The sequence below is a fragment of the Megachile rotundata genome, chromosome 15 (genome assembly GCF_050947335.1).
Source record: "Megachile rotundata isolate GNS110a chromosome 15, iyMegRotu1, whole genome shotgun sequence".
Lineage (NCBI taxonomy): Eukaryota > Metazoa > Arthropoda > Insecta > Hymenoptera > Megachilidae > Megachile > Megachile rotundata.
Window position 1 is genome coordinate 11,271,365 of NC_134997.1, and position 27,833 is coordinate 11,299,197.

The 27,833-nt window shown below is 39.2% G+C and overlaps 1 protein-coding gene across 5 annotated transcripts in view; it reads left to right on the top strand.

The window, feature by feature from the left end:
* Positions 1-26,544, top strand: part of CARPB (Carbonic anhydrase-related protein B) — a 40,980-nt gene extending 14,436 nt beyond the window's left edge. The window contains exons 1-10 of one of the 5 annotated variants that reach the window (XM_012286057.2): positions 1,318-1,704; positions 3,507-3,618; positions 5,968-6,018; positions 9,841-10,169; positions 15,000-15,095; positions 15,181-15,247; positions 17,297-17,451; positions 24,006-24,134; positions 24,267-24,312; positions 25,771-26,544. In XM_012286057.2, coding sequence (XP_012141447.1) covers positions 3,555-3,618; positions 5,968-6,018; positions 9,841-10,169; positions 15,000-15,095; positions 15,181-15,247; positions 17,297-17,451; positions 24,006-24,134; positions 24,267-24,312; positions 25,771-25,787 — 954 coding nt within the window. In that variant the 5' untranslated portion in view covers positions 1,318-1,704; positions 3,507-3,554 and the 3' untranslated portion in view covers positions 25,788-26,544. Of the gene's footprint in view, positions 1-1,317; positions 1,705-1,778; positions 2,352-2,396; positions 3,419-3,506; positions 3,619-5,967; positions 6,019-9,840; positions 10,170-14,999; positions 15,096-15,180; positions 15,248-17,296; positions 17,452-24,005; positions 24,135-24,266; positions 24,313-25,770 lie in introns of those variants that run through there. The other 4 variants (XM_012286058.2, XM_076539973.1, XM_076539972.1 and 1 more) reach the window with 4 other exon arrangements.
* Positions 26,545-27,833: the final 1,289 nt, after the last annotated feature.

Here is a 27,833-nt window from a genome sequence, read left to right on the forward strand (position 1 = left end):
ACCTTCAGTTTCAGAATGAAATTCAACCGGCTACGTTCGATCAGCCCGGTTAATTATTCAAAATCCTTTGTGCCGACATGAGAGGCGGAATAGAAAATAGCTGGCTAAATTTAACAGCAAGGTTGTTAATTGTTTCAAGCTCTAGCTCCAGCTTCGGGCTTCCGATCATCCTAACTTCGCCGTTTGAAACGGGAGGGCGAAACAAAAAAACGACTCCATTGATTTTATCGATAACGTTGCTAATTACTTCAAGCAGGTACGTACCGGGGAACTTAAATTGAACGGTCAAATTGCTAATTATTGCAAACAAGGTTGAAACAGTACGTTCGGCCAGATTCTGGGATAAACTATGTCAGAGGCATTGCCCTCAAAGGCTAGGGCAAAAAGTCTCGTGCAAGCAATTTAACTTCGTCAAAGGGAATCTGTGATTATTTCGAAACGGTTAAAAAAGGACTGATGAATTTTATCGGGCACGGTAATTGTTCAAAGTACGAATGTCGAGCGTTACTGCGATTGGGCTGGTTTGCCGTTTAAAAATTTAACTTCGAGTTCTAAATGCAAAAATTTCAAACCGAGTCCCAAATTTCTACGCCAATTTCAGAAGCTTGTATCACAGTTAAGGTATATCGTATCGTTCAATGAAGGAAAGCAATTTATACCAAAAACCTAAACAGCTATCTCGCGAAAGGGTCCAATTATTCCACTACATAATAACCTAACTCCAAGTACATAACATCAGCAAATCAGTTCAATTCGAGAGCCCCATAATCCCCAAAAACCCGAAATTCAGCGTCGAATACACAATAAAAGTAATTCCGAAAATAGGTAACCCACGTTAAGTACATAACCGATTCATTAGGAAGTTTCGTATCTAATACCTCGTTAACCTCCGACAATCACCCCCTCCGTAATTCCCCATAAGTTGGTATTCGAAAAATAAATAAAAGTCTGGTAAGAACGTTGGTGGCATGACGGTGATCGCGCACAGGTGCTCCGTCCCTTCGGAGGCACCATCCTTGGCTCGTCCTGGAAGTGCGCAGACGTCCTGTCGGTGGACGAGGATGGCCGTGGTCGTAGGAAGCGCGCGTGGAGGCGCGAAACGCTGGTTGCCCGTGTCCGGAAGCATCGATGTGGCTCTCTGGCCGAGGAGGGCCAGGGCGTTTGATAGAGCGAGCTGGAGTTAGCCCGCGCACGAAGGGTGGAAGAGCGAGAGAAAAGGATACGCGGTCGCGCGTGCGCGTCACCAGCCTCCGGAACACGGCTGACAGAGATCTAGATGGAGTACGGATCGGCTGGTGACGGGAGGGACGGAGAGGGTGCGACGGAGGGAGCAGGAGGAACGTATACACTGGTCTCATAGGGCAGTCGTTCCTCCTTCGTCGTTCCTTCGCAAGGCGCAGACCGCTTTTTAACCAAATTATTCGGTGTATCCCGACAGGGCGCAAAAAAAAGACGAGCGTTCGTTTAGGTCGCGTTCGGTTGGTCATCAGGCTGGTGCCGTTGACGGAGGCGCATCGACTGGCTCGCGTGTTCCGGGATTCGGTGGTGTCTGCTCGCGTAACGTACAAGTGGTGCCCGAGTGGTGTGCCGCCGGCGAAGAAGCGAGAGGAGGAGGAGGAGGTCGAAGGAGGTGGAAGAAGAAGAAGAAGAAGAAGAAGAAGAAGAAGAAGAAGCAAAGCGACGTGGTCCTTTTCGTCGTCCACGGTCAGTATCGGCCGTAAGAAAACGGTTCCGGCTGGTGGTCGGGCCAGTCGGTTTCCGGTGTGCCAGGATTTGTCTGTCCGGTCGGTTCGGTTCCTCCGTCGATCGCCGTTTATTGATTTCGCGCAGGAGCCATACCCGTTTACCTGTCACGCGAAATTTTGGCCGCACCATCGCATCGCGCGTTTTGCCGATCGATTCGCACGCTCGTCCTCTCCCACCAGTCGCTCGCGGCCGACCGACCCTACGCGGCTCGCCTCTGTCTCTCCTCCTGGCGGCTCGTTCGCGCTTTTTCCGCTTCCGTTACGTTCGCGCGACTCCTGGTCAGGCCAGGCCAGCGAGGATTCGATCGGGGTCACGTCGTTCGCTACAGCCGGGAACGATCATCCTCCTTATGGGGGACCGTCTCGATCGAACGGGACCGACTCCGTAATTCGGTCGACAGGACACCTCGGGACGTGTGCGTTATACGCGAGTGTGTGTACGGGCTTCGATGTGTACCTTCGGATCGGTGTTAATTCTACCCTAGACGATCAGGATAGGTAGAAGGATTAAGGATCGAACTGCGCGGAGCAAATTTAGACGGTGTCCATGGGACGAGTCGACGCAGGAGCGGGAACCGTGAGTCGAGTCGTTGCACTCTGCTAGGGGTAAGACGGAATCATCGTTCGAAATCTCCGGGTTAAAATTCGTGCGGGAAAGAGCAGTCGAAAGTCCCTAGAGTGTCAGGAGGAGGCTCTAAAGCGACGGAGAATCAAACGATGCTGTCTCGAGCGCGATTGAAGCTCCATCGGAACCGAAAATCCTCCGGGTTCGATAATTGCTTTCGAGTGGAGCGATCGAACAGAGAGGAAGGCTCGACGGTGCGTTCTCGGTCGATTAGACACACCGTCGACGAGGCAGGGACGGCGAAAGTTCGTAATAAATCCGATGAGATCGATCCGCTGGTCCCGAATCGGGTCTAATTAAAAAGCGAGCCGACTAGACGCGTTTCGCACTCGTTCACGCGAGATTCGTCAAAGCCGGGTAAACGAAAGAAGCAATTTGCACGAGGCGGCTAGACGCTCGAATTCGAGTAAGAAACGTGACGGAACGGCGAAAGAAAAACGAGGGAGCGGATGGTGAGAGCCGAGTCATCGCACTCGGAGTGCCCTTATCTCCGGACGACGGTGTAGGTTAGAGACACTCGCCGCGTTCTTCCGATCCGCGGCTACGATACCCACAAAGATCGCATCGATCGATCGACTATCGAAGGGTCTCTCGAGTTTTCCTGACCTAAGAATACAGCGGTGCCGTGGAACGGGGTGGAGTGGACTTGAACACAGAATGGGCCGTAGGGGAGGGGGTAGTCGAGGAGGAACCCCGCCCCCTTTCGAGCGTCCTCCACGACAAAGATGACTGCAGATTTGTCTTTTCTTTCTTCCAGAAGAGTTACCCCTTATCGGTGGCTACACATGTCGGCCTCGAGTTAAGTCCGGTTGGCCTAGGTTCAGTAGCCCGACGCGAGTACTGTTGCGATCCTACGGTCGAACAGGTTCGCGTGACCGTTCCTAATTAAAAGTCTGCTCGTCCTGGCATTCCTGCGTGCTCTCGTCGATCGATCGTGCCCACTCGTCGTTTCATTCCTACGGAACTTGTTCTTTGTCTTCGCGACGTGAAACTTCCACGGGAGTTTACCCATACTGCCCTGTGTCTTTCGCGGCTGATCGATTTTAAAGTACGGTGACGAACTTACGAACCACGTGGCTCGAACACGTGTCCTCGAGAGACCAGTATTCAGCTTCTCGTTTCTTTTTGTCCCGTAGAATTGAGCCGAATGATGCCCAATTGACGAAGATCGAGCACCGCTAGGAATGGCCCCATTCAGTTCCGTCTTCCTGGGCGTCTGGGGAGTCTTCGTGATCGTTTTGATACAAGGTACCGTTCATGTTGCCCTCTCTTGTCACAGTGATTCTTAACCCTTTTCCCGGTAGTGCAGCTGTGGCTTGATCGAACCTAGATACAGTCTGCTCGAACGTAATTGGACACTCTGGAGGATATCAGTGGAGGAATTTGTGGCTCCTTATCGGTATTTTATACCACAGTGGACACTGATTATATTCTCGCTTATGGCTATGTAGACGGGTAATTGCAGGTGTGGTATTACTGAGGTAATTTCACGCGTAATATTACACTGAGATGTAATATGTGGTCATTCTACGAGAAATTAGGCCTGAGGTAGTAGGTTATGCAGTGATTCTGTGTGGGGTTCGTTCTATGGGGTAGTTCATGACGTGGTTAATTCTGTGCGTTGGAATTCTAGGGGTAGAAATTGAGTGCGTGGTGATTCTACGCGTGGAACGTCAATGCGTGGTAATTCTACGCGTGGGGAACTCTAGGCGTGGTAAATTCCATGAGTGGTGATACCACGCGTGGTAATTTTACGCGTGGTGTTTCTACGCGTCATAATTCTACGCGTGGTGATTCCACGCTTGATAGTTCTACACATGACAAATTCGACGCGTGGTAATTCTACGCGTGGTAATTCCACGCGTGGTAGTTCTACGCGTGGCAAATTCCACGCGTGGTAGTTCTACGCATGGCAAATTCCACGCGTGGTAATTCTACGCGTGGTAATTCCACGCGTGGTAATTCCACGCGTGGTAGTTCTACGCATGGCGAATTCCACGCGTGGTAATTCTACGCGTGGTAATTCCACGCGTGGTAGTTCTACGCATGGCGAATTCCACGCGTGGTAATTCTACGCGTGGTAATTCCACGCGTGGTAGTTCTAAGCGTGGCAAATTCCACGCGTGGTAGTTCTACGCATGGCGAATTCCACGCGTGGTAATTCTACGCGTGGTAGTTCTACGCATGGCGAATTCCACGCGTGGTAATTCTACGCGTGGTAATTCCACGCGTGGTAGTTCTACGCATGGCGAATTCCACGCGTGGTAATTCTATGCGTGGTAAATTCTACGCGTGGTAACTCCACGCGTGCTAATTTCTACGCGTGGTAATTCTACGCGTGGTACCTCCACACGTGGTAAATTCTATGCGTGGTAATTCTACGCGTGGTAATTCTACGCGTGGTACCTCCACACGTGGTAAATTCTATGCGTGGTAATTCTACGCGTGGTAATTCTACGCGTGGTACCTCCACACGTGGTAAATTCTATGCGTGGTAATTCTACGCGTGGTAACTCCACGCGTGGTAAATTATACGCGTGGTAAATTCTACGCGTGGTAATTCTACGCGTGGTAAATTCTACGCGTGGTAAATTCTACGCGTGGTAATTCCACGCGTGGTAAATTCTACGCGCGGTAACTCCACGCGTGGTAATTTCTATGGGTGGTAAATTCCTCGCATGGTAATCCTACACGTAGTAATTCAACACGAGGTAAATTCAACGCTTGGTGTTTTTTACATGAGATACCTCAACGCATGGTAATGCGATACGTCAGATAACTCAACGCGTGGTAATTCGATACGTGGCTATTCAGCGCGTAGTAATTCAATACGTAGCTATTCAGCGCGTAATTCTACCCGTAGTAATCTCACGCATGGTAATACATCACGTGACGCAACGTGTTGCCATGCGTAATTCAATACCTAATAAGTATGGGTATTGTATCCATTCGTGGCAATTCAACACTGCGGTTTATTCTACGCACGGTCTACCTATAGTAATTCAACGCATAGTTCATTCTACCAGGGGTGTTTCAACGCACGCTTAATTTGACGCGTGGGAATTCAACGCAGTAACCTAAAGAATGATCCATACAGTACGTGTAATACTAATTTGTCACAATGCAATAAAACGTGAGTATTTACTCAAATTCGCCAGAATCATGATTTAGCTACATTTTAGAGTCTTATAAAAGTGACAGTATAACGAGAGTCTACTGTATAAGGATCCACAAAATGTCTCTAACAATTTGAAGAGTCCATAAAGCTGCAGAATTCCGCGAGTTTAAAATAACTTTTAATCCTGCTAAAAGGATAAAAGTATCTTGATGACGCACGTCCCGAAAAGCACAAAGAAAGAAGGTTAAAGAGAGGATCACTCGGTTGATATTGTCTAAAAGTGGAAGATGACCTTGAGTGGGCCAATTGCTTACGAGCGGACTGTAGCAAGAAAGTGTATAATTGAGACGAGTAGCTCGTTATTCGGTGAAGTGTGGCCGAATATCCTTGCCACTTGACTTGCGGCAACTGGTTCTGGGTTAAGGACTGCTGTCTCGTAAATGACGTACCACGGATTCTTGATAATGAACTATTTGCAGAATCTAGGCCCGTCAGCTGGGAGGAATGGTGGACCTATGATGGTATTTCCGGTAAGGGACCCCATGATCGTTCAAGTTTATTTTTTGTTAATTGTAATCGTATGGGGTAGTGTACGGAGAGCTGCTGGGCTAAGTGCAAGTACTGTTAGGTGCAGGTACTGTTAGGGACGAGTAGGCGATTAGGTGCAAAGAAAGATTGCAGAGAATGTTTTTAGTCCACGCGTGGTAAATTCCATGCGTGGTGATTCGATACGTGGTAATTCCACGCGTGGTAGTTCCACACATGGGAAATTCTACGCGTGGTAAATTCCACGCGTGGTAGTTCCACACATGGGAAATTCTACGCGTGGTAAATTCTACGCATAGTAATTCCACGCGTGGTAACTCCACGCATGGTAAATTCTACGCGTGGTAATTCCACGCATGATAAATTCTACGCGTGGTAATTCTATGCGTGGCAATTCCACGCGTGGTAAATTCTACGCGTGGTAACTCCACGCATGGTACATTCTACGCATGGTAATTCTACGCATGGTAACTCCACGCGTGGTAACTTCACGCGTGGTAAATTCTACGCGTGGTATTTCCACGCGTGGTAAATTCTACGCGTGGTAACTCCACGCATGGTAAATTCTACGCGTGGTAATTCTACGCATGGTAACTCCACGCGTGGTAAATTCTACGCGTGGTAACTTCACGCGTGGTAAATTCCACGCGTGGTAAATTCTACGCGTGGTATTTCCACGCGTGGTAAATTCTACGCGTGGTAACTCCACGCGTGGTAAATTCTACGCGTGGTAACTCCATGCGTGGTAATTCCATGCGTGGTAATTCTACGCGTGGTAACTGCATGCGTGGTAATTCCACGCGTCGTAAATTCTACGCGTGGTTCTGACAGGCTTTTAACTAATCGTTGGTAATATTGGTAGGGTTATTTATGGATGTATGGTAGGGGTGTTCGTTAAAATGAAGCTTAATTATATTGTTAGCCACCTTGCATAAGTCAAAAACTACCCCTTCAAAAACCTAAAAAATCCTTGTTTCATACCTACATTTATAGAACCCCAAATTTCAATCTTATTTTATTCTCGAACATTTTGCAGGAACCCTAATATTAAGAAATTTTAATACACTGTAATATACATACAAAATAAGTTCCATAACTGCAGACATTTTACGCAAATAAGCTGCCCTCTAAAAAACTTAGAAAAACGATTTTCATCCCCTGACTCCTGCAATATTCATGAAAAACATGTTCCGACCACTGGAAACTAGCTTCTTCTATGATTAAATATGTTACTCTAGGAAAAGTAAAACTACCCTCTCAAAAATTTAGAAAAACGATCTTCATCCTTTCACCCTTACGATATTCATGAAATACAAGTTCATATGGAGTTGTATTATTAAAGCGTGCACTAACAAAAAATGTAATACGCTAACAGGAAATGTAAATGATTTTCAACCCCTGGCTGCTACAATATTTATGAAAAGTTATTGTAGGAAACTAGCTTCTTTTATTTATAACCATTTTATAGTAACAATGTTCTCGAAAGCTTGAAAAGATCCCTCTACGATATTCAGAAAAAAATAGGATACATTATAAAAATTTGTTTATGTTAAAATAATATTTTATAGTTTCAAAAAATCACAAATACTATATGGAAACTTTTATAATATTTTTCATTTTTAACCCCCTTTAGGGACTGTAAATTCAAATATAAGATAAAAGTATGAGGGTACTTAAATATTTTGGAAATACTCTTTTATATTTTTGTTTCTTTAAATTTATCTAAGTTAAATTTCTGCAACCCCAAAAATTCGTTTTACCATTTTATCTACCATCCCACAGAAACGTTCTACACTATCCAGAAGTCAGAAACCACCCTCCTAAAAATCTATAAAAACGATCTCCCTCACCAACCCTAAGAAACATCCCAATTTCTTCCACCACCTTTTCTGTTTATTTTCCTCTAAAATGAAGCAGAGTAACATCAGACACTAGGAATAAAAAAACTAACCCCTAAAATTCTATACAAACAATCTTCACCCTCACGTACAGTATGTCTGAAAACACAACTCCCAATTTCCTCCACCATCTTTTCTATTTATTTTTCTCTAAAATCAAGCTGAGTAACATCAGACACTGGAGGGAATAAAAAAGCACCCTCGAAAACTGTATATAAATAATCTTCAACCTGACGTCTAAAAAATACCTCCCCATTTCTTCTAACATTTTCACTGTTTATTCTTCTTTAAAATTGAGTAGGGTACTATCGAGGAATAAAACTACCCCTGACACTCTGTTAAAATTTTACCTTCATAGTGTGTCTGTGTGCAAAAGAATTGGTCTCAATTTTCTGTAGACTCTTTTATTTTTCTTTAAAATGAAGCAGAGTATTAGACAACAGTATAGTAGGACATCAAAAACTACCCCTTTGTAATTTTGTCAAAACTTCATCTTCACTGTACAACTCATTATTTCTAAAAAAACAAGTCTCAATTTTCTGCACACTCTTTTCTATTTATTTTTCTCTAAAATCACGCTGAGTAACATCAGACAGTGGTGTATTATCAGGAAATTGAAAACTACCCCTAAAACTATAAAACCTTTACCTTCAGTGCATTCAGTATCTCTAAAAATACAACTCCCAATTCTCTGTACCTTCCATCTATTTTTCTCTAAAATTAGAGTAACATCACACCCTCTCGAACCATCTCGAAATCAGAAACTACCCCTTAAACTATAAAAACTTCACCTTCATAGTATACTATACTATGTACAGCGTACACTACCCTATCTCTAAAAAGTCCCAATTTCCCAACTCCCCAAAAATCAATCAGCATCCTCAAAGAATGTTTTTGCAGAGAATGTTTTTACTCCATGCGTGGTAATTCTACGCGTGGTGATTCTAAGCGTGGTGACTCCACGCGTAGTGATTACATACGTGGTAATTCCACGCGTGGTAGGTCCACGCATGGGAAAATTCTACGCGTGGTGATTCTACGCGTGGTGACTCCACGCATGGGAAATTCTACGCGTGGTGACTCCACGCATGGGAAACTCTACGCGTGGTGACTCCACGCATGGGAAATTCTACGCGTGGTAAATTCTATGCGTCGTAATTCCACGCGTGGTATATTCTATGCGTCGTAATTCCACGCGTGGTATATTCTACGCGTGGTAATTCCACGCGTGGTAAATTCTACGCGTGGTAATTCCACGCGTGGTAAATTCTACGCGTGGTAATTCCACGCGTGGTAAATTCTACGCGTGGTAATTCCACGCGTGGTAAATTCTATGCGTGGTAATTCCACGCGTGGTATATTCTACGCGTGGTAATTCCACGCGTGGTAAATTCTACGCGTGGTAATTCCACGCGTGGTAAATTCTACGCGTGGTAAATTCTACGCGTGGTAATTCCACGCGTGGTAAATTCTACGCGTGGTAATTCCACGCGTGGTAAATTCTACGCGTGGTAAATTCTATGCGTGGCAATTCCACGCGTGGTAAATTCTACACGTGGTAACTCCACGTGTGGTAAATTCTATGCGTGGTGACTCCACGCGTGGTAACTCCTCGCGTGGTATCTCCACGCGTGTTAATTCCACGCACAAACCAGTCTAGAAATTTAAACATGCCCTCACATATTTGAACCTTCATTTCCCCGAAAAGGTGTCCCGTTCCGACTGATAAACTCGTCGAATCCCGAAGTTGCTTCCCTTCTTGAATAATTTCATAGCCTCCCCGGCTGCTAATCCCCGGGTTTAGCGTGGTGGAAAGTTCGTTTGGAAGTTGTTAGCAGTCTCAAGGGTGGGCGCGTTAATCGATGCTCGAAAGCCGCGTTCGACTGTTTAATCGGCTCGCTTCGAAAGGTCCTGGCTTCTGGGGTCTCATCAATCCGGAATGGTGGCTGTGTCACAAGGGCAGACGACAATCACCGGTGAACCTGGAGCCGTCCAGGTTGCTATTCGACCCGAATCTGCAACCCCTGAACCTGGACAAGCACAGAGTTGGAGGAGTGCTCGCTAACACTGGTCATAGCGTGGTGTTCGCGGTGGACAACGACACTAGACATCCGGTTAACATTTCTGGGGGACCTCTCAGTTATCGTTATCAGTTCCATGAGATACATCTGCACTTTGGATTGGATGATCGGACTGGGAGCGAACATACTGTTGATGGACACGCGTTTCCGGCTGAGGTATGTTAATTTATTTTATTAACTAGTTAAGATTTGACTAGTTCATTTTTATGGTGCATTCTAACTTCTTAATTTGTTGTTTTCTGACTCCTTTATTTGGTTCTTTGTTCTAACTCCTGTTATTCCAAAATGGAAAGTACTTGGCTTGTGACATTTGGAAGCTTGTGATCACAGTTCAAATGGAAATGTAAGAAATATATTTTTGTATGATAGTATTTGATCTGTGATTAAGTTTTCTATGACAGTCATAATTTGTACGATTAAAGATTAAAGTCTTGGGTTAAGGGGTTAATAGTGAGATGAATAACTAGTTCAGTATTTTAGTGATTATTTAGAGTTTGGGGTTGTTGAAAGAAAGATGTGGAGGAGAGTAAATGATTTTATGGTGTGAACTCAAGTTTTCAAATATTTAAGTTGTAAAACTTGAAGTTCAAAAATTCCCCAAATTCCAAAATTCCGACAATTTCTCAAAATTCTAAAATTTCAAAACTTCCAAAATTCTCCAGAATCAAAAAATTCCCCAAATTTTCCAGATTCAAAAAATTTCGCAAACTCAGAAATTCAAAAATTCTAAAACTTCAAAATTCAAAAATTCCAAAGTTCTAAAATTTGTCAAGTTCCAAAATTCTCAAATTCCAAAATTACCAAATTCCAAAATTCCCAAATTTCAAAATTCCCAAATTCCCAAATTCCAAAATTCCCAAATTCCCAAATTCCAATATTCTTAAATCTAAAAATTTCCAAATCCCAAAATTTCCAAAATCCCCAAAGTCCCCAAATACCCAAAATTCCCAAATCCCAAAATTCTCAAATTCCAATATTCTCAAATCCCAAAATTCCCAAATTGCCAATATTTACCAAATACCCAAATTCCCAAAATCTCAAAGTTCCCAAAATTCCCAAATTCCCAAATTCCCAAAATTCACCAAATCCCCAAATTCCCCAAATTCTCCAAATTCCCAAAATCTCAAAGTTCCCAAAATTCCCCAATTCCCAAATTCCCAAAATTCCCAAATTCCCAAATTCCCAAATTCCCAAATTCCCAAAATTCACCAAATCCCCAAATTCCCCAAATTCCCCAAATTCTCCAAATTCCCAAAATTCACCAAATTCTCCAAATTCCCAAAATTCACCAAATCCCCAAATTCCCCAAATTCTCCAAATTCCCAAAATTCCCAAGTCCCAAAATTCCCAAATCCCAAAATTCCCAAAAATCCATCACTCCTAAAATCCCCAAAAACCTTCAAAAATCCGAAAAATCGCAAACTACGAAACCCATATGAAAGTCCGAAAAGACATTAAATCGTGAAAGTTCGCAATTGGTCGTCATAAATTAGCACATTGTGGAAAGACGACCGTGAAGGGGTTGTAATTTCAGCTAATCTTTAAATCAGCTACTCAAGATAATCACCGTCCTATCTCAAAGCAACCCTGACAGAAGTCCGATTATTGATCCTCTGGCTATATATCCGTCGAAATACCGGCAGATAGGTAATCTATACGGATTCCGGTGTCGGTTTGATTAAAAGAAGAACGATTTTTATTTACTCGATCACGTAAGCGTAGCTGATTAACGTGAAAGCCGTTCCGTTTCTATTTTTCCACCAGTTTCAGGTATTAATCTCTTAACTGGGTCAGACTAGCGAACTAGGTTACTAGTATAGAAATGCGATATACGTGGCGTGAAACGTATAGCCTTTAACAGTTTTGTGGACTGACACACAGTGCGCCGAGTGCATCGGAAAGCAAAAAAAAAGTTGCAGCAACTTAAAACAAAATATCTATAAAACGAAAATATGAAAGTTCACCAATACGAAAAGTTTCCTCTGCTAACCAACTTTCTCGTTCGAAATTCGCCGGCAAGTTCGACGTGAAAAATTTATTTACGAAACTCGTGCCCGGAATTCGGTCGGCAATGGAACGAAAAATTGATCATTGTATCAATCCTTTCTCGTTGTTTGTTATCGTGGAAATAAATTCGAAGGATACGTCGTCGATCGAAAGTGAAATTGGAACAAAATGGTGCGATGAAACGTGAAACACTCGTTCGCGATGGATTTATCGTTGTTCCGCGGTTAATTCGCTTTTCGCATTCAATCGACCCGGTTCGAGGATATTTCGAACGCTAAATTTCCAATCTTCCATCAGCCTCATTTTGCGATATTTGCCTGCTAGAAATTTATTAATAGCCGAAAGTTTGAACGCTTTAGGGTAAAGTGGGGCACTCACGTACACACGTGTCAAGTACACGCGTGGATATACGCTATATGTATATTTCTGCTAAATTAATCATAACGCGAACCTGTCAGAAATTCAAATCATTCAACTTGAAAAAAAAAAACAGTTAATCGACTTCGAGTTAAAAATTCATTCTCTCTATTTAAATTTAAAAAATACATATTTGCGACGTCTATATTAATCTTCTTTTGAAATATGTTTCAATTTTTTTGCAAAAGGGTTTATTGAAGGGCAAATAGCTGGGATGTAGGGATATTGGGATCTGGGGATATTGTCATCAAGGGATATTTTGGATCTGGAGATACTTTGGAACTAGAGATATTAGGATGTGGGAAAATTTTGCATTTCAGGATGTTTTGGATATAGGGATATTTGAGATCTAAGTAGATTTTGGATTTAGGGATATTTTGGAACTAGGGATATTGGAAACTGGGGTATTGGGATCCAGGGAATATGGGATCTAGGAAATTTGGGATTTATGGAATTTGGGATTTAGGGAATTTGGGATTTAGGGAATTTGGGATTTAGGGAATTTGGGATTTAGGGAATTTGGGAACTAGGGGGTTTTGGAAGTAGGGAATTTGGGATTTAGGGAATTTGGGATTTAGGGAATTTGGGAACTAGGTGATTTTGGAAGTAGGGAATTTGGGAACTAGGGAGTTTGGGAACTAGGGAATTTGAGAGCTAGGGAATTTGGGAATTAGGGAGTTTGGGAACTAGGGAGTTTGGAAACTGAGGAATGTGGGAACTAGGGAATTTGGGATTTTGGAAATTTGGGAACCAGGGAGTTTTGGAAGTAGGGAATTTGGGAACTAGGGAGTTTGGGAACAAGGGAGTTTGGAAACTGAGGAATGTGGGAACTAGGGAATTTGGGATTTTGGAAATTTGGGAACCAGGGAGTTTTGGAAGTAGGGAATTTGGGAACTAGGGAGTTTGGGAACTATGAAATTTTGGAAATAGGGAATTTGGAAACTAGGGAGTTTGGAAACTAGAAAATTTTGGAACTAAGGAGTTTGGAAACTAGGGAATTTTTGAACTAGGGATATCATAATCTAGAAATATTGAAATCTTGATTAACATAGTAATTTCAAAATTCTAAAATCAAGAAACCTAGGGATATTAAAATGTAAAAAGCTAGATATCTAAAAATGTACTGCTCGTACGAAAATATCTAGGAATTTCATAAACCCAATATAACATTTGAAACATGTTTAAATTTGCTAAAAGTTTATTAAACACAAATAGCTGTCTAAATAATTTTTGCTAAAATTGCGTTCCCAAAATGAAATAACTTTGAAAGTCATAACTCAACTTACAAGGAAATTGCAAAATTTCGAAAACCGTGGATTAAAACCTACTATCCCTTCGCGAGGAAAGTTCGTAATGTTCACGAAGCTGAAAACTATTTAATGCAGTCATTAAATTTCAGATATTCCGACGTATCGATGTTTTTATGAAAAGTTCCCGGGGCTCTCACGGCCCGAAAGATTGTATTAAAATTTCAAGAGGGCAATAATAGGGTGTCCCAGATCACGCAATATGTTTTACACCCTTAGCATCCACCCTTCATATACCTTGCTTCATCCCCTAAGACGATTTATAGACATTGCCACACCTTCGTAACCTGACACACGAACATTTCCCTCGATGTATCTATCTTTGTACAGGATGTCCGTACTAATTTTAGGGACGCATAAAAATTCGATGTACAACGTGGATAAAATTGTTAGAAGAGGTGATGGTGAATGGTAACAATAAGATGATAAAAATAGTCGTACAAATTATGTTAATAAGGGGTAGAGATAAACGTATAAGAATTTTAGTGAATTTTAAAGGTATTGCAATATTTAGTATTTTTATTTTTAGTGACGGTAGTTTTAATGTCTGGTAGTTGCAAGTTTAATCGGTTCTAATAGTCAAGTTTTGCTGTTGCAATTTTAAGGAATTTTTATGGGGGACAATTTTAATAAATTTTGACAATTATAATTTTCATTTTTGAGTCACATTTTTAATACATTTTGACAGTTATTAGTTTAATCAATTTTGACAGTCATAATTTTAATAAATTTTTTATAGTCACAATTTGAACAAATTTTGACAGTGACAATTTTTACAAATTTTTGACAGTGACAATTTTAACAAATTTTTGACAGTGACAATTTTAACAAATTTTTGACAGTGACAATTTTAATAAATTTTTGACAGTGACAATTTTAATAAATTTCTAACAGTGACAATTTTAATAAATTTTTAACAGTGACAATTTTAATAAATTTTTAACAATGACAATTTTAATAAATTTTGAACAGAGACAATTTTAAAAAATTATAACAGTGACAATTTTAACAAATTATTGACAGTGACAATTTTATTAAACTTTTGACAGTGACAATTTTAATAAATTTTTGACAGTGACAATTTTAATAAATTTTTAACAGTGACAATTTTAATAAATTTTTGACAGTGACAATTTTAATAAATTTTTAACAGAGAGAATTTTAATAAATTTTGACAACTACAATTTTAAAAAGTGTTGACAGTGACAATTTTTATGAATTTTGGTAAATTAATGGTGAAATGATTTTGTTACAGTTGCAAATATTCGGGTTCAACTCGCAGCTGTACAACAATTTCTCGGATGCGTTGCACAGAGCGCAGGGGATCGTGGCAGTGTCCCTGCTTCTACAGGTACATGACTAATCTCTCGATACGGTGAAAAAGATCGAATCGACGGGAGCGATCACAGTAAGAGATACACCTGGTTGCCTTTCAGGTTGGAGATCAATCGAACCCCGAGTTACGAATATTCACTGAGCAGCTGGATAAGATCAGATACGGAGGTGAGCCACCCCTTTTACTACAGAAAAATCATATACCATATGAGGTAGTACAAGGAAAATAAAGTGACAAAATTATCAATTAAATAGGGTAGTAAAATTTACTTTAGTTAACACAGAAATAATGTAATAAAGATATCAGTTAAAATAGTAAAATAGTAAAATAGTTCAAATAGCAAAGTAATATTAATTGAAATAGAGGGTAGAATAACAGGGACACTAATTAAAAATAATAGTGAAGATAAAAAAGTAGATAATGAAACATCCATTAAAATCTATAAAAAATAACACATAAATAGAATACTAAAATTACCAAATAAAATAGTCAATAAAACAACAAAATTGCCTATTAATAAAAATAATAGTAAAAAGAAAATAAAATAAAATATTAAAAATTCCAAAAGCAGTAAACAGACAAGGGAAACAGCAAATGAGTAATAGTTTTTGAAAGCGAAATTGGACGTTGATAAATCAAAGGATTTCAAGATATTAAATTCAACCCCCGAATGAAATTTAAATTGAAATCGTTCTTTGCACAAACGTGTTTAATCGCAAGTCTTAAGTTGTCGTTTCGAATACCACTGTTTCTATACGAACTGAAATTAATTACAAGTAACTGGTTTCAATTGCCGAGAAAGGGTTTCAAAGAGAGTAACTACAGAGCGAGGGAATGAAAGGGTGACACTTTTTTGGGGATGAATACGTCTGCTAATTACATCGGTTAATTAAAGCGTAATTATGAATGGGAGAGTGTCTCGTCTCTGTTTAGAAATGTTTGATTTCAATAGTGGATTCTTTTGTGGAGAATGTGGAGTGACTATGCGCGTGTGGAGCTTTACGTGTACACTCGTGTGCAATGATGACTTCTTTTGGAGGGGCAAATTTTTCTGGTTTTTGAACTTTTGAGTTTTATGGCTTTTGAGTTTTCGAGTCTTTCAATTTCCAAATTTTTGGACTTCTCTAGTTTTCCTCTTGTTCAATTTTTACGTTCTTTAAGTCCCTGCTGGGTAAATTCCTGAACATCAAAATTTCACAATCTGCATATTCTTAAATTCCCAATATCTAATTATACAAATTTCAAGCTCATAAAATTTCTAAATATCCAAATTCTTAAGTTCCTAAAATTCCTAAATCTCCAAATTCTCAAATTCCAAAAATCCCTAAATATTCAACTTCTCGAAAACCCCAACCTCTCAGTCCCAAATTCCTCAAACAGCAAATTTTCAAATTCCCAAAACTCTCAAATATCCAAATTCTCAAATTTCTCAAATTCTTAAATTCCCAAATTCCTCAAATCTCCAAATTCTCAAATTCCCCAAATCCCCAAACCACCAAATTCTCAAATTCCCCAAATTTCCAAATTCTCAGATTCCCCAAATTCTCAAATTTTCCAAAATCCCCAAATCTCCAAATTCTCAGATTCCCCAAATCCCCAAACCACCAAATTCTCAAATTCCCCAATTCCCCAAATCTCCAAATTCTCAGATTCCCCAAATCTCCAAATTCTCCAATTTCTCAAATTCCCCAAATTCTCCAAATCTCCAAATTCTCAAATTCTCCAAATCCCCAAACCACCAAATTCTCAAATTCCCCAATTCCTAAAATCTCCAAATTCTCAGATTCCCCAAATCTCCAAATTCTCCAATTTCTCAAATTTCCCAAATTCTCCAAATCTCCAAATTCTCAAATTCTCCAAATCCCCAAACCACCAAATTCTCAAATTCCCCAAATTCCTCAAATCTCCAAATTCTCAAATTCCCAAGATCCCCATCCCTCCAAATTCTCAAACTTCCCAAATTCGCCATCTCCAATTCTCAAATTCCTAAAATCCGTAAATCCCTAAATCTCTAAATTCTCAAAATCCCCCGAAACGCTCCAAACGCATAAAATGCTAAAAATCTGCGAGAAAGGCATCGTTGCGCACAGAAAGGGGTGTAGATATAAGGCATGTGCATAGTGCACAGAACCGTGGAGGTTAATTGGGGTACGTATGCGCGTGACGGTGCTCGTGTCGGATCTAAAACGTTATCGATCGAACCGATTTGCACGCAGGCCAAGCGATGGAGATTAAGCACTTCACGGTGCGGCAACTCTTGCCGGACACGAAATATTACATGACGTACGACGGCTCCACAACGATGCCGGCCTGCCACGAGACCACCACGTGGATCATCCTGAATAAGCCGATATACATCACCAAGCAGCAGGTGAGAAATCGATGCTTCTTACTATTCCACCTAATCCTATTCCACTTGGACTGCTATTCTTTCGACCCTCACTTTCAACCCCTTGCGATATTTCTAGGAGTCTTGTGACGCACTCGTATGACTGATGCACTTGTACGATTGTGATACATCATATTGGAATGTTTAATGTTCTTCAGAGTTTATGTTCTTTAGAGTTTAAGTACAATTGCAGTTTGTATTGTCAAGGGTTAGTGAATATTGAATGGACGGAACACTTCAAGTTGAATTCCCTGATTTAATATTAGTAGTGTAGGTGTGAGGCTGTTGAATGAACCTTGTTTCAATATTAGCTCTCTCATGCACCTGACAAATTATTGGGGTTGAAATGATCATACGACAAATATATACATGTGTGACAATGTATGACAATACATGACAAATATGTACATGTGTGACAATATGTGACATATGACAAATATGACAAACACATATGATAACGCATGACAAGTATATACATACGTGACAATATATAACATATGAAAATTATATACATATGTGATAATACATGATATATGACAAATATGACAAACACATATGACAATACATGACAAATATATACATACGTGACAATATATAACATATGAAAAATATATACATATGTGACAACATATGACATATGACAAATATGACAAACACATATGACAATACATGACAAATATATACATGTGTGACAATAAATAACATATGACAAATATATACATATGTGACAACATATGACATATGACAAATATATATGACAAGCACATATGACAATACATGACAATTATATACATGTGTAACAATATATAACATATGATAAATATATACATATGTGACAACATATGACATATGTCAAATATATATGACAAGCACATATGACAATACATGACAATTATATACATGTGTAACAATATATAACATATGATAAATATATACATATGTGACAACATATGACATATGTCAAATATATATGACAAACACATATGTCAATACATGAAAAATATATACATATGTGACAACATATGACATATGACAAATATGACAAACACATATGACAATACATGACAAATATATACATGTGTGACAATAAATAACATATGACAAATATATACATATGTGACAACATATGACATATGACAAATATATATGACAAGCACATATGACAATACATGACAATTATATACATGTGTAACAATATATAACATATGAAAAATATATACATATGTGACAACACATGACATATGACAAATATATATGACAAACACATATGTCAATACATGAAAAATATATACATATGTGACAACATATGATATATGACAAATATATATGGCAAACACATATGACAATACATGACATTTATATACATATGTGACAATATATAATATATGAAAAATATATACATGTGTGACAACATATGACATATGACAAATATATATGACAAACACATATGACAATACATATATGGCAAATCATATCAAGGGGTGCACCCTTAGCACTCATATGTGGCTGGACATCACATTACTCTTACTATTAGATCTAATAAATGAACATATTGATTGAATACGTATACTACTCATCCAGTAAAAATGTGAACTAACGAGCAATTCTTGATTTCCCTAAAATATGACCGAAATTTTGTCAAAACCCCAACTAAAATTTCCTAATACACGTGAAACTCGAAACTATGTTGATGAGTACTAATTGGTCCCAATTACATGAATTACAAAGTGAAATTTAATAAAAAAGTTGTCAGTGCAGAGAAAGTTAAAGTTCGATTAGGAAAATGGCTGCATCTGTCATGGCCGCGATATCGAGTCCTTCATACTAGTAGAAGTTTTATTCGGTTTTCGTTGAAACGTTACTAACGAGAATCGTATCTGGACTCGTAGAATCGCGGTTGCTCACGCACGAAAGTACTTTCTGATGTTCTTTTAACGATTTCGCGTGGCCACCGTAGAGTCGGAATCTCGCCGGCACGCACGGCCACGAAGGAAATTGGTTTACGTGGGTTCTTTATCGTCACGGGATCACGTACCCTGATGTCTTAATGCGTTTTTTCTCTCTCTCCTTTCGTTACTCGATCGCGCCGCTTCGGCAAATTACATCGGCGGCTAATGAAATAACGATCGGCTTCCCTCTTGGCTAATTGATTCAATGGATTGGATAATATTGATATTCGCCAGATAGTCTTATGCAGTCGGTTTAATCGGCTAACTACTCCCTTTGCGATCGTAAATTCAACACTCTCTACGTGCACTGACTCTCATTATTTTTTCTTACAATTCGCTTCAAAATAACTTCTTTATTTCCACTTGTGTCATATATGAAGCCCTCCATATGTGTATGTCAACACTTTTATGAAGTCCACAATAATTTTTAAAATTTACTTCAAAATAACTTCTTTATGCAGTTGTCATTTATAAAATTCACAATAAATATCAATAATTGTATAAATACCTGAAGTGTACTAACCAGATCAAGCTTCAGATCTTCTTAATGAAATCCAGAAAGATTAATCAAAATATCAAAGCCAGTAACAAGATCCACAACTGAAACCGAATGCACCTAAAAAATATAAATGACATTTGATTCTCCCGATAAAAAATTTAAACCCGTCGAGCCATTGAACGACAAAAATATTCCCGGTCTAATTCGATATTTCTAGATAGACTTTCTCGCTCGATAAGTCTCGGTATTTTCCCGGCGATAAAGCGCGTCCTTTCTACTCTGTTCGGAGTAATATTAAAATAGGAAGGCTGATCTAGGGATAATCTGGACCTAAAGATATTTTGGTACTAGGGATATTGTCATCTAGGGAATTTGCAGATTAGGGAATTTGGGAATTAGGGAATTTAAGAACTAGGGAATTTGGGATTTAGGATATTTTGGAACTAGGAATTTGGGAAGTAGGGAATTTAAGTACTAGGGAATTTGGGATTTAGGGGATTTGGGAACTAGGGAGTTTGGGATCCTGGGAACTAGAGAATTTGGGATCTAGGGAATTTGGGATCTAGGAAATTTTGGAACTAGAAAATTGGGGATTTGAGAAATTTGGAATCTAGGCAATTTGAAATCTGGAAAATTTCGAAATTGGGGAATTTGAAATCTGGGAATTTGGGAACTAGGGAACTTGGGAACTAGGGAATTTGGAAACTAGAGAATTCGGGAACTAGGGAATTCAGGATCTGAGAAATTTGGAATCTAGGGAATTCGGAATTTGGGGAATTTGGAATTTGGGGAATTTAGAATTTGGGGAATTTGGAATTTGGGGAATTTGGAATTTGGGGAATTTGGAATTTGGGGAATTTGGAACTTGGGGAATTTGAAATTTGGGGAATTTGGAATTTTGGAAATTTGGAATTTGGGGAATTCGGAATTTGGGAATTTGGAATTTGGGGAATTCGGAATTTGAGGAATTTGGAATTTGGGAAATTTAGAATCTGGGAATTTGGGAACTAGAGAATTTGTGAACTAGGGAATTTGGAAACTAGAGATATTCTAATCTAGAAATATTGAAATTTTGATTAATATAGTAATTTCAACTTTTTCGCTCGACAAGTCTCGGTATTTTCCCGGCGATAAAGCGCGTCCTTTCTACTCCGTTCGGAGTAATATTAAAACAGGAAGGCTAGTCGTAAATACGCGACGAGCCGGGACAAACGGACGACTGTTCGGATTTTTTGATTTTCGAGCGTGCCGGAAATCGGACGCATGTAAACGATCCATTTGGCTGATTGATCCGCTGCCAGATATCCATTATGCCTCGAATGAAAATGCCATCCGTCCAGTCGACTGAAACGTTTTGAAAAATCATGCTCGAGATGCAATTGAGATTGCAGTCGCGTCATTTCCGCGTACGATGGATCGCAGAGACACGGCAAACGACAGCCGGTGCATCGTTCAAAAAATCGTTTACACTGCCGGTCAATTATTTTTGCATTCTCGTTCGCGTTATTTTTCTGTCAGATCGTAAAAATTTCATATTGCCGCGCTGTGTAGGTACTCGAAACCAGACAGAATCGCTCCGCTGCAAATATATCGCTAACCTACGACATCGCAATTCGCTAAATTGTTCGTGAAAAATATTTCCATGTATGGAAACTTTCGAATTTATGTAGGTGACCTCGATATGCTGAAATTTTTACTAGCAACTGTGATTAACAATAATTGCGTAGAATAAAAGTAAGATTACTTGTGTATAGGGATATGGGGATCTAGGGATATAAATATTCACGGATATAGGAGTGTAGAGTTATAGATATCTAGGAATAGAGATCTAGGGATAGTACATTGAAGGTTAGGGAAAGTGGAATCTAGGGACTTTTGTAACTAGGTATATTTGGATCTAAGGATATTTGGATCCAGGGAAATTGGGATCTAGGGATATTGGGATATTGATATCTGGGGATATTTTGGGTCTAGGGGCAGTTTGGAACTGGGGATATTTTGGAACTAGGGGTTTTTGGAACTAGGAATGTTTGGATTTAGGGATTTTTGAAACTAAGCATATTTGGAAGTAGCAATTTTGGAATTTAGAGATTTTTGGAACTGAGAATATTTAGAACTAGTGATGTTTAGAACTAGGGATACTTGGAACTAGGTATATTTGCACCTAGGAATATTTGGAATTAGAGCTATTTGGAACTAAGGCTATATGGAACTAGGGATATTTAGAACTAATGGTGTTTGGAACTAGGGATACTTGGAACTAGGAATATTTGCAACTAGGAATATTTGGAATTAGAGCTATTTGGAACTAAGGCTATATGGAACTAGGGATATTTAGAACTAGTGGTGTTTGGAACTAGGGATACTTGGAACTAGGAATATTTGCAACTAGGAATATTTGGAACTAGAGCTATTTGGAACTAAGGCTACATGGAACTAGGGATATTTAGAACTAGTGGTGTTTGGAACTAGGAATATTTGGAACTAGAGCTATTTGGAACTGAAGCTATATGAAACTAGGGATATTTAGAACTAGTGGTGTTTGGAACTAGGGATACTTGGAACTAGGGATACTTGGAACTAGGAATATTTGGAACTAGAGCTATTTGGAACTAAGGCTATATGGAACTAGGGCTTATATTAATATTCCCCAATGTCTACCTCCCCAAATTAAAAATTCTTCAACTTCTACACCCCCAAAATTAAAATTCCCTAATTTCTACAACCCCAGAATAAAAATTACTCAATTTCTACACCTCCAAAATTATTACACTCCAATTTCTACACCTCCAAAATTACTATTCCCCATTTTCCACACCCCCAAATTAAAAATTCCCCGATCCTACACCCCTAAAATCAACATTCCCCAATTTCTACCTCCCCAAATTAAAATTCCCAACTTCTCCACCCCAAATTCCTCACCCTTCCACCCCAATTCATCCATTTCCGAATTCCCCATATCCCCAAATTGCCACCACATCTTGCCCATAAAAAACACTTCTACATCCCTGATACGCAAATTCCGATATTACCCAATAAGAAACGTGTCTCCCCATGAAATACGTGGAAACGAAAAAGTTTCTCTCCCACGAAGATTGCAGTCGGAAGAAAATCGTCTATAAATATGGATCGCCGGGGGTGTGTTTTCACTTTAAACAGGGCGCGATAAGCTTTAAAATATTCGATACACGCGTCGCGCCGCAGCATCGTGGTTTCCCTCGCGGATTTTTTTTTTCTCCCGTCCCCCTTTTCCCGAGGTAACGAACAACACATTGTGTGTTCGCTTATTTTGCATCCCTTTGATGTCGTTCAGGCTAGTTTGTCCCGAAAAATACTAGCCACGGATTCTCCGCTTTAGCAAGTATAATTCCTCGCACGCCACCGTTGCCTCGCTCGATAAATTTATTAAAAATGCATCCTGACCGTTCAACCACCCCCGGTTTTTTCGTCCCCAGATACTCGACCAGAAATCATCGACCTGAGCTTCATCGAGATCGCTCCGATAAATTTTCCGGGTTAAACTTTTTTTTTGATACAATGTCCCGTGTTGTGTTTTTGTCGGCACGCGTGAAACCTCGCGCGGAAATTGATTGCTCCTTTTTTTCTCGACACTGAACAACGTTTGCAAAATTTCTATTTAACACTGGTTTGATTGATGTCGTTTTATTCACTCGATGATGTCCGTTATCTTGATTCGATGTTTATTTATTTATCAATTTTAACATTCTTTTAAACATTATAGTGGGATTATGAAATTTCTAGGGTGTTACATACGGTCACTAGATTTTTAATCTAGCTTCTTACCTTTTAAGAAATTTAATTTAAGTAATTAATAAAATAAAACTGGAAACTTCGCCAATTTAAAAATATGTAAAAATTTTCTTTCACTTCCCAAAACTCCAAAACGAATCTCTAAAAAATCCCTTAAAAGTTCATCTATATAGCAATTCACCCCATTGTCGAGTGCTCAACAGCGCCCGAATCAACCCACAATTTGCCCCGCACCAATTGAAAGCGCTAAAATTGCGGTGAAATAACAAAAAAGTGTGTCGCATTCACCTCGATCGTTCCGTTGTTTATCATTTCAGCTTCTCGCCCTGCGACAATTGATGCAAGGGGACAAGGAGCATCCGAACTCGCCGCTTGGGAATAATTTCAGACCCCCGCAGCCTCTTCATCATCGTCCCGTTCGAACGAACATCGACTTTAATGTTCAGGTACGCAATGGCATACATAAATGCAGTGAGATAGAAACGGGCATAAAAGAGCTGCCATAAAGTGAGAGACAGAGAGCGTGAGCTTTGAACCGTACAATCAGAACTAATTGTGTCGAACTTCTTGCTCTTTAGGGACCGAAGAACTGCCCGACGATGAATAGGGACATATATTACAAAGGTATGAAAGGCTGCTTTCCGAAACGGGAAAAGTCCACACTGATACGTTCATTTTACCATTTTGTTGTCTCTAAATGTTTGCTGTTTTTTATCGTTCACTTTAGACGCGTAGATTCAGGTTGGTGATAAATTGAACGGCTTGTGCTGATTTTGAGATAGGGGTTGATTAAAGGGTAAGGCTGATGGTTAACGGGAATAATCACATGGTATTGGAGTGCGATAATGATTTAGTGCGGGTGTGTAATATAGACTTGGTACTTTTAGACCGGCGATATAGGGAGAGGGTATTTAAATGGATAATTTGTCAGAGAAGATTGTATTCAATATCTATTTTATTATTTATCATTGTGTTGGTAGGCGTTCTATGGTCATGCAATGGAAATTGCAATATAGGGAGAGGATACTATAATGGATAAATTTTTGTCAGAGAAGATTAGATTTAATATATATATTGATTGTTCATTATTTTTAGCGTTGTTATGCATTTTATGGTCATTCACTGGAAATTGCAATATAGGGAGAGGATACTATAATGGATAAATTTTTGTCAGAGAAGATTAGATTTAATATATATAGTGATTGTTTATTATTTTTAGCGTTGTTATGCATTTTATGGTCATGCACTGGAAATTGCAATATAGGGAGAGGATACTATAATGGATAAATTTTTGTCAGAGAAGATTAGATTTAATATATATATTGATTGTTTATTATTTTTAGCGTTGTTATGCATTTTATGGTCATGCACTGGAAATTGCAATATAGCGAGAGGATATTATAAGGGATAAATCTTTGTCAGAAAAGATTGTATTCAATATCTGTTTCATTATTTATCATTTTTTTGTGTTGCTTTGCATTCTACAGTCACGCACTGGAAATTGCAATATAGGAAGAGGATGTTATAACGGATAAATTTTTGTCAGAGAAGATTGTATTCAGTACCTGTTTCATTATTTATCATTTTTTGAGTTGCTTTGCATTCTACGGTCACGCACTGGAAATTGCAATATAGGGAGAGGATGTTATAACGGATAAATATTTGTCAGAGAAGATTGTATTCAATATCTGTTTCATTATTTATCATTTTTGTGTTGGTATGCATTTTATGGTCATGCACTGGAAATTGCAATATAAGAAGAGAACATATTATTCGTAATATTATAAGAAAATACACATTAGATTTTAATAAGCATCTTAATTTTAATTTTATTGAAATCTTATAATATTATAAGTTGAAAGATTTTCTTCTAAATAAATCTGCAATATACAAAACTTCATTTGATATGTTTTCCAAAAATTCGGAAAGTTCATTCAAAAGGGGGTTAACCGTACCAAAATTAAGTGTCCGATTATAAAATTCATGAGCGTTCCATTTTCTTCCGTATTCGTGGACTTGACCCGTTCTCCGAATAGTAGAATATTAAGAATAAAGAAACTGATATCTGACTGTGTGTTTCAGCCAATAGCTGGAAATAACCCCGTGACGAGCGACGGGGACGATTCGCAGTTAACTACGCTTTCCCTGGGACGAGCTGGAACTACGCTGTTAAGAGGATAGGAACCCACTGACATATCAATTAAAAGATGAAAAAAAAAAAATGATAATATGATCGATTCGATCGTGCTGATCGCGGCGTGCGTCTTTGAGAGAATGTGTGCGAGACCGTGAGTGAATGACAAGAGACAGGTAAAAAAAAAATACCAGAAGAAGAAAGATAAAAAATGCTTCGTTGTAACTATTAGACGTGAATTTGCCAAGTATGTTTCCAGTAACGTGAACAAAAATGACCCAGACACAGACATACAACAGACACAGAAGATATACCTATATATATACATATATATAGAGTAACAATTTAGCGGAGATAAGGTAAACGTAAGATTAAACGCAAGATATATTATTATACGTATATCGATCAACTATCGAAGAAAGCTATGACTATCGTGGCCTGCGTCCAATGGGGGTCGTCGGTGTTGCTACCGAGGGGGTGGGTTTCGGGAGATATAAATGAATGGCGGTAAAGAGCGACGCGAGATTCTATATGTATAAAAAAAAAAACATAATGAACAAGATTCATGCGTGATGGAACCACGCTACACACCCGAGTCACACATACATATCTACATGAATACAGATACATGTTTACATCCACATGCATACGTATATACACGTACACACTATCGAGCGAAAGTTTATACTATATTCTTGTAATAAAATGCTGAAAACGTAGAAGCAAGTGGCAAAATCGAAATCCCTATTTTCTGTACCATAGGACACGTCCCATTATCTTTGCATCCACATCCTTTTCTGCTTTATGTGTAGTTTATATTTCTTTATACGGTTTGTAAGAGTTTATTCATTATTTATATAGTTATTGATGTTTATGAGGTACGTTCTGGTGCATTGATACTGTGCTGTATATTGGAATTGATGGGTTATTGGCAGAGGTTTATTGCCACATAGTTCTGGTATATTGGACTGGTTATGAAGAGTTATTGGTACTTGAAATACTGGAGCAAGATTATTGATAAATTTACCTTAAGGTTAGGTCACACTGATGACATGTTTATGGCTAGATTCAGTATATTAGCCCTGGTACAAACTGAACTTAGGTTCCAGAGTCGTTACACATATACTGCAGAAGGTTATAGTTTGACTATGATAGAGTATACCAATACTTGGTACTGGGGTATAATTAAGGGAGGTTATTGATAGACTTCACACTGATAGAGTACTCTAATTGATATAGTTCTGGAAGATGAATAGAATTATAATTGTGGTCACATAGGTAGCATACACTAGTATTGATACATTAGTAGTTGTGCAATTATACTGATGATCAGGTCACACTAACAAATTATGTCATGTATACACTGTATACACTAGTCCACACTAGTGTTATTACACTGATACGACAATAGGCTACCAGTAGTCTTGATTACACAGAATTAGTGATAAGCTCCAGTACCTAAACTAGTCAAAAAGTGTTAATGTTCAGACTTACTATTCTACAATTTGCAGTCTATGAACTACCCCTTCTGCTTTATCAGCGTCCTAGCAATCTATTACATCCCTGTAATCTAACTCCTTGCTACCATCTAGTATACTTACTCTACCAATAGTCCATCTAAATGAACGAACTCTTTCTACCACATTCTCAAAAAGAAGCGTCAACCCTCATCCTCATGAAAATCATGGTAAGTGCGCCCAAGTTGACTTCTAGTGCAAGTCTACATTCCATGTTTTCTGATCTAACTGCTGTAATTATTTTGTATAATTAAACGTGTAAAAAATGCGCCATCGCAGTGACTTTTTGGTATCCAGAGGTCATCTTGTGGCGCGTGTTTCGAAGAAACGACCACAAGAGTTCCCTTTTATCCACAGAACCCTCTGACTCACAGCGCCACCATGGATTCGCTTCCGTCGATAAGTCCGTACTCTGCCGTAGCATCGTTCGTCGAATCGATAGTTTTTATTCCATCTCCGATTGCATCTTCCCCCCATGGATTTCTATTTCCACC